The following is an 8,502-nucleotide window of genomic DNA, read 5'->3' on the forward strand; positions in this document are numbered from 1 at the left end:
ATTTTACTATTGTAAAATCTCGCGCCCTTATTTGAACAACAGATAGTTTTCTGTTGGTTCTGTTCTTGAGAGATCCCAAGTTGAGATCTGCTCTTTACAAGCTTTGTAATCTTCTTTAATATAAAGGAAATTATTTGTGTGGCTCCCGAGGACGTAGGTAAGTTGCCGAACCTCGTTAAAACTCGGTGTTCTTTGTTCTTGTAATTTTGATTTGTTGTGATTTTTTTTATTGCTTAACACAAGATCCGGTAGGGCAAATTCCGCAGAACGGGTGTCAGAGCGTATCTGATATTTTCCCAACAGGGGGAGGGTCAAACTTTGCGGCTTGATTGGCTGGGGTGGTTAACAATACATACTCATTATACATACGTAGACATACAAATCAAATCAGAGGAGAGAAATATGAAGGAAGGAAGAATTAATCGGAAAAAGAATTAGGTAAATAGAGAACCAAACTAGCTGTTTCTTTCCTTGCATTCTGGAGGTATCGCTGAGAATCTCTTTGCATCGTTGCAGTAGGAATAAAACATGAACTTGCTCCTAACCCAATCCATCGCAACCTTCTGCTGCTGAGAGAGCTTTATGAAATCTTGCCCATAAATTGGATCGAGACCCTGTCGGTCGTTTACATTGTTATTTGAGCATGAAGGAGACGATGATTTGGTTTGATTCCATAAGCACCCCTCCATTTCAAAATCCTTAAAGGATGCAACGAACGGTGCGAAATTGTAATTTATTGGTTTCTTGCCTCCGCGTGTTGCCCAGTCTGATCCATCCCAAATTGTCGCATAGAGTGACATTGGCTTCGAAGGGTAGGCTTTGGACATCGCAACACTGTGGTTTATCTCTCGCACAGGGATATTATCTACGAGAAACCTGCATTGAAAAGATTGTAGTTAGGCTCAGTTCAGTTTTTGTTTACATCCGCCTACACACTTGATACTCCAACTAGCTAGTTCTTCTTTCTTGATTCTTAGAAATCACAATGCGAGTATAAATTGCACGTAACGGCAGTTGCTGCAGCACCATCATATGCAATTGCAGTAGTTTGGTTCTGTTTTGAAAATTTAAGTTCAATTTGCAGTTGGAAGATTATTTTGGGCTTAACTCGGGGATTGGTTGTAATTGGAGTTGACGTTTAAGCATTTGTTTGCTACTGGAAGCAGCGGTTAGAGGCTTATGCTCAAATCTGTAGTAGCTATCGACTGCAGTTGGAGGCTTTTCAGCAAGTTCAGTTTTAGTCATGGTGAAACAAGTAACCACGACCGGTCCAAAGATCTCACTTGTTGTGCGTACGACTGCAGTTATGATCCCTAGTAATACGAAGAAGAGCTTACACAATGTGATGAGAGTTCCATAGGATGCTGTACTCATGGAAGTCTTGTGTTGGATCGAACCATAAGTAGAACTTCTCTTCTCGACCTGTGCTGACGCTTCCGTTGCCATAAACATTCGTCTGAAGCGCCCAATCTTTCCTCTTCTCATGCCCCAGCAGCTCGAAGTCTATTTCGTCATGACTTTTTGGGTAGCTTCCATAATTTGACATCTGCAACGGATTAAATAGGAATTAGATATACGGGGTTGAGCGGTATGTAAACTGGCTTTACAGGGGTTTTTGAAACCTGTATTTTAATTTCTCACCAATTAGTAATAGGATTACTACCATCTTAACGGTCATCAAAACATACTGTCAATTTAATTACAAACTACCTTATCTGTGTATTAATTAAGATTTCTTAACTGAAATCCCTACGCTAAAAGGGAAAAAAAATAAAGAAAGCATTCGCTTACATCTCAATTTTGTATGAATTTATTTCTTCCCTCGCTTAAGTTAAGAACCATCTTCTCAGTCAATTTAATTACATACTAATAAGTGCATTAAATTTTCAATAAGGCAAGAATTTCTGCTAGTGACGTAGTCAGGTTCATGTCACTGGCCACAGTCTGAAATCATCAATGAGAATGCAGCAAAAGACTTGGTCTCATGGCCCACATTATTATCCTGCTGTGCAACGGTCGGTTCGGTTCGGTTTTTACCAAAATTTGAACAACCAAACCGAACCGTCTATAATTCAAAACCAAACCGAACTGTTGCAAGTCGGTTTTGTGCGGTTCGGTTCGGTTTGTTCGGTTTTAACATCATCAAACTTCTTATCAAATAACAAACTATGTTAAAGAAAAAAATATCAACAAAGTAGGAGATTATGAAGCATTAAACACTGATATAATGATATTGTTTTCAACCCATAATGATCCAGAAAATGAGTTTAGAGTTTGAGTCTTTGACTCTTTGGAGACGGGTCGGGTAGGGTTTGAGTTCAGAATGGGTAGTATTGCCTTATATTCGGTCGGTTCGGGTTGAAAAGTTTTCAAACCGACCCGAACCGCCGTACTCATAAAACCGATTTTTTCGAATCGGTTCGGGTCGGTTCGGTTGGTTTTTTCGGTTTGGACCGAACCATGCTCAGCCCTAGGTATACGAGTATAAACTGTTCCCTAGACTCCAATGGGTATACGAGTATAAACTGTTCCCTAGACTCTAACGGGTATACGAGTATAAACTGTTCCCTAGACTCTAACGGGTATACGAGTATAAACTGTTCCCTAGACTCCAACGGGTATACGAGTATAAACTGTTCCCTAGACTCCAACGGGTATACGAGTATAAACTGTTCCCTAGACTCCAACGAGTATACGAGTATAAACTGTTCCCTTTACTCCGACTGGTGCATGAGTCTAAACTGCCCCCTTATACTCCGACTGGTGCATGAGTCTAAACTGCCCCCTTATACTCCCACTGGTGCAAGAGTATAAAGTGCTCCTTTCCTCCAACCGGTGCACGAGGCTAAACTGCTCCTTCACTCCAACTGGTGCATGAGTCTAAACTGCTCCTACCCTCCGACTGGTATACGAAGTTAAACTGCTCCCTACTCTCTTAATCCAAACACCTCGAAAGGCTAAGGATAGAGGAGAAATTTTAGCATTGAGCCTAAGAGAAACTCCTCGACAACTTACCATGCTAAGGGCAAGAGCATGGCTAGTCCAACTCAAACGGCAGTTGGTAAAGACAAATCAAGTCCGTTGATAGCTGAGGGTTTGCTCAAAATCCTAGAAGGCGATCATCAGCTGCGAGTGAAGAGATCAACTTCACCGAGCTCGTTGGAGGGCTCCTCACTCCATCTGAGCAGGGATCACTTTACAGATCTTCATATCCAAAGTGTTCCAGACCCCATGTGGTCTGATTCAGGTCTGAAAACTTTGGAGGGGGTTTTGTAGGTAATAAAAATTGCCTTCAAATCCTTATCAGAGAAGTTCAGAACAAAACTGCTAAAAACCTCGCCCGAAATAGCAAAAAGGGGAAAAACACTGATAAAAAGGGGAAAACGCAGATATCTCCCAAACCGTAAGGAATTTGGCGAAACGGAGGAAGCGAACCGAAGCCTTTGGCTCGGTTCGGATGGCTCCATCTCGTCGAGATAGGCGATTTTCATATATAATTCGTCCAATTCCGACTTACGGTTTGAAAGTTACGGCCTATTCTTCGATCCATGCTCAAGAGCTCGCCTGTAGCTCAAATTTCGTCTGCACGATTAAGACCCAAGTCTGCCTGCACACCTGAGCTCGCCTGCAGACCCAGTTCGCCTGCAGTTGCAAATCCGCCTGCAGACCCAAGTCTGCCTGCGCACCTGAGCTCGCCTGCAAACCCAGTTCGCCTGCTAGCTCGCCTGCAGACCCAAGTCCGCCTGCAGTCCCAAACTCGCCTGCAAGCTCGCCTGCAGACTCAACTCGCCTGCAGACCCAAGTCTGCCTGCAGTCCTAAGCTCACCTGCAGACCCAAGCTGCAGACTCGCCAGCTCACTGTCAACTGCCCACTTGGAGTATGGGAACAGTTACATCAGTGGTCAAATCCCACAAATCAAGGGAAAGGGCACAGTACCCCAAGACCGTCAAGCGGCCGCTCACAGTACGAACGATTGGGCAGGTGTCGAGTCGACCTGAACATTCATAAATGCAGCTCATCTCCGCTGTCTGAGTTAAGAGCCGGATCCGCCAGCACCCGGCGAGCTGTCCAAGCCCACTCGAGTACCAGGAACCCGCTTTCCCACCTCTCTCGACCTGAAGAGGGAAGACACGGTACTCCAGGCCCGCCGAATAACCGCTCACGGTACAAGTGGTCAGACAAACGCCAAATCAACCTGCACCCTCATAAATGCGACTCACCTCACTTTTCCAAGCGAAGGGTGAGAGCCGCCGGCGCTCGGTGGTTGGTCAGATCCACTCGAGTATCTGACAACCGTCGTCACACATACGAGGAGGGGCTTTCCCGCTCCTACTTGACGTGATGCCAAACACGACTCCTCGAATGACCGCTCATGGTACAGATGAACAGCAGGATATCTCTGAACAATGTATGGTCACATCCCATGATCCAAGGAGCGGCCACGCCTTCTCTCCTCTATTTAAGAACCTCGCCCGGCTACAGGAAAGGGGTTCACACATAGTTAATTGATTAATTTAATCTGTTAACTGAACCACTGGCTCTCGACTCCCAACGGAGTCAACGAAAAGCTCTCTGCATCACTTTTGCATTACAGTGCCGCTTCCTAGTTCTGAGCCCCGATCGCCGGTGAACTAGAAGATCCGAATTCTATCGACTTGAGCTTCTACTGGATTTTTTCGGATCGGTTCGGGTCGGTTCGGTCGGTTTTTTCGGTTTGGACCGAACCATGCTCAGCCCTCTGCAGCCAACCAAAACCCAGGCTGAGACCGCAGCAAAAGATGGCAAGCTGGAGATTTCTCTACAGGTTCTGGCCTTCTAGGTTTTGAGTAGCGTTCTATTATCATTAAAGAGACCAGGAGAAAGATCCTAATCCTATCAATGTCAGTATTACTAGTAGTAGTGTTGGTACAATTGGGGAACTAAGCACAACGTGAAGCTGTCTCCAGCACACACCAGTCCTTTTGTGTGGGCTAAATCTTATTCTTCCCTTTGCTGCCAAGGGCCTGAGTCTTTGGTCTCCTTGAACAGAATTGGAGGGTAAATTTCACAGTACAAACCTTAGCAATTTGTAAGATTAAAAAATGTTTTGAACTTTCAAAATCATACCAAATCTCTTAAACTACTGAAAATGTCATAGCTATTTCAATTAATAGCGTAACAAGTTTTTTTTTTTTTTAAAGAGAGAATAGAGTAATAAGTTTGAATTATGACAAATGAAACTTGGTGATGAGAATTTTGAATGAGGAGCATTCATGTGGGAGAACAAGACACAGTGATCATGTCACAATTTTCGATTTTTTATTTGCCAACATATTTTATGAGATTTTCCAATTGTGCGAGGGGCTTTGTTTAACTTTGAAAGTCAGCGGAGTTAATAGATAGGCTGGGGGTCTGTGTGATATATACCCATCCTTTTATTCTCAAAAAAAAAGGGGAAACTTTGAAAGTCAGTGGGTTTTCTCTCCTTCATAAAGTACAAGGGGTTTTATGCATAATCCTTAAAGATTCGGCTAATAAGGTTTAAAGATTCGGCTAATAAGGTTATCTGAAATTTACCCTAGAATCTCTCTCTGTTCCAACTTTAATTCTTACCAATGGTAAAAATGAAGGTAAAACTAAAATATGTCAGTTGCCACAGGCTTGCAACATGTTGTGGTAGGTCCTCAGAAATAAATTATAACAAATGGGAAGCTAACTTTATAAAACATTAAAATAGGACGACTCCTTCGGTATCCAATTAATGAACAGAAATTTAGAAAAACTTCTTGTTTAACTTGGTTTTTGGATGCTACGGCAGTGAAGCCAAGGATCATTAGTCTTTAGATTAAATCTGCTGACTTCATCTGACTAGAAAAGAAAAATAGTAGATGATAGTGATTGCTAGCAAGGTCCTGAGCTCAAGCTGGTACCCAAAATATACACAAATACATTTCTTCGGTTGAACTAATAAAAGTTCTTCATTTTAATAGCGTTGGTCAAATTAGCATCACTCTCTTCCATTTGAGAAGCATCACATGTAGACATTTAGCAATATTTTCTTATATATATTGGAAAGTTTGATGGGAAGGTCATTGTCAATAAAACTTCAAATTAATGTATCATATGATGAGGTTTCCTCGTATATATACAATGATGTTGCTCAATATTTTTCTTTATATGTATTTCACACGTTCTACATTTTTATATATAGGTGTCTACAATTTCATTTCCTAATTTAAGCTCTTGGAACACACAAAAATAAAACTAAAAGACGTAAATAATTGAGATGGGTTTCCATAATTCTTACATAGAAAGCCACCACAACTCCCGCAGAGTAAGTTGAAGGAAGCTTGATGGAAGCACTAAAGAATCCGTAGTAGTACGGATCTCTCGACATGAACCCCGAACCTATTAGCGCTTAAAAACATTGCCCATAGTTAAATTTCTATTGACGGGGGGGAATTAAAAATATTCCAAATTTATTTTATGAAACAAAATAACAAATAATTTCACCCGTGTGCTTGTCAAGCGCAATGGTAACAACCGACCCGTTACCGGCCCGCTTGATGTTTTGTCCTCCGAAGAAATCGGAGAAGGATTTATCGAAGGTCAGGCGAGGGAAGAGACCGGTGAGTCGTGTCGTGGTCGGTGGGCTGAGCCCGTGGCGGGTCGATCCGGCGATCGTCGAGCACGTGATCAGGCTGGCAAGGAGCAAGAAGAACTTGTAGTTGTAGAGGAGGGAATGCATTTTTAATTCTTTATGCTTGAGGTTTATATTAGTAGAAATGAGCAAGAAGGAGGGTATTTATAGTGAGCAGTGAGGGTGGGTGGAGTTTAGTCCGGGCCATATCTCATTGGGTCCAGAATCCAAACACCTACACATTTTGTGAGCTACAATTATTGGACTAATGATGCCGCACCGATTAATCTAGTAAGGACAACGTCAATATTTTCAACTTCTCGACTCAAACCTGGAAGGAATTTTATAATTTTACGCGACTTTTAAGGATGTTTTGTTCGCTGTAAATTGAAGATAGTTGCAATTGCAATTGCGTATAACTGAGCATTATTAGGGTTGTTTGTCACTATACAACTAATAAATGTAATTGCAATGGCAACGTACAGTAAAACATTATCTAGTTATGCTGCAAATAATACTCATGTTACAGCTCCCAAAATTCCAAAATCTAACATCATGCATGTAACAAGCATATGTACCAATAGTATTTAGAAATTTGGAAAATTTTAAAACTGAACCAAATAATTTTGTGAGCCATAACGATTACAGTAACTGAAGTTGCATTTACATATTGTAAGAATTAACAAATAAAAAGGGAAGAAAAATATGTTTAGGATCTTTTAATTTGGATCATAAAGGTAGGTGAAGGGTTTGTTTCGGGGCTGTTCAGCGTCCGTGTCTACGTACTGAGAATTATTAAGAAATTTGAGGGCATGCCAGTTTTAGGCCAGTTTCATACAGCTGGGGAGGCTTCATTGCCTTGGCTTTGTCTACAGCTAGCTGCAACTGGACACCACTGTGTCAAAGAACTGAATCCTTGTCCATTTGTGCACTTTGGATGGGACTTCTGATTTTGGTTTCTTTCTAACTATAGTTAGACACTTTGATAATAGTTATTATTTCATTTTAGTTTCTTTATAACTATAGTTAGACACTTTGATAATAGTTATTACTTCATTTAATTAAAGGTGATTAACTTATCTTTGTTGAAACCTAAATCGAGAGAAGTTTCAAGAACTTTATTAGGTGGTTTAGATTCAAGAAGGAGATTAATGGGTATCCTTTGTTGGGGAAATTCAGTCTCCCCGCATACCACGATATGCGCAACTCGGAAGCCAACCCCAATCAATAAGATAGAACAACCATAATCAAGAAAAAGAACATCGAGATTTACGTGGTTCGGTCGACCAACTTCGACCTATGTCCACGGGGCAACAATACGAGAAATTCACTATGTATCAGGGAGAACTACAAGAAGAACTACTCAACTCTCGTCTCTCAATCTCTCAACCTCACATACATAATCAACTTTCATATTCTCTCCAAAGCCCACTCCTTGTAATCTTTTGCACGGATAAAGACTACGAAACCCTCTCTCTCTCTCATCTACTACATCTCTACTTTTTCTTCATGGTTTTTCCTCCACCAATAGAAGAATATATATAGGGAAACCAAAACCCTATCTCTAGCCTAACTTCCTAATTAGAATAAGATTCAAACTCCCAATCATGATGGTACCCAAACTCCTAATCATGATAGATCTCTAACCTTATCTAATTCTCATGAAATTACACAAAGAATCAAAGACAAAATCCCAATAATCTCCACCTTGGATTTGATTCCCAAACTCCATTGAAGATATATCATCGTCGTCTTGAAACTTTGTCTCTCTCGCTAGAGTCTTCTATTTCTTTCACACTTCAAATCAGAATACCTGCACTCCCAATTGGATGCCTTCATGATCCTCACTATCTTCTGCTTCGCCGTGACGCCTCCACCTCTC

General features: G+C 41.4%; 1 protein-coding gene across 1 annotated transcript; it reads right to left on the minus strand.

Annotated features, from left to right (window-relative positions):
- LOC109840304 (probable xyloglucan endotransglucosylase/hydrolase protein 33) lies at nt 309-6,764 on the minus strand. The gene is made up of 4 exons (XM_020408884.1): nt 6,494-6,764; nt 6,288-6,388; nt 1,338-1,546; nt 309-876 (listed from the first exon to the last, which is right to left on the minus strand). Exons 1-4 carry the CDS (start codon nt 6,726-6,728, stop codon nt 456-458), a joined length of 966 nt encoding a protein of 321 aa, XP_020264473.1. The 5' UTR covers nt 6,729-6,764; the 3' UTR covers nt 309-455.

This window comes from Asparagus officinalis, chromosome 5 (assembly GCF_001876935.1).
Source record: "Asparagus officinalis chromosome 5, Aspof.V1, whole genome shotgun sequence".
Taxonomy (NCBI): domain Eukaryota; kingdom Viridiplantae; phylum Streptophyta; class Magnoliopsida; order Asparagales; family Asparagaceae; genus Asparagus; species Asparagus officinalis.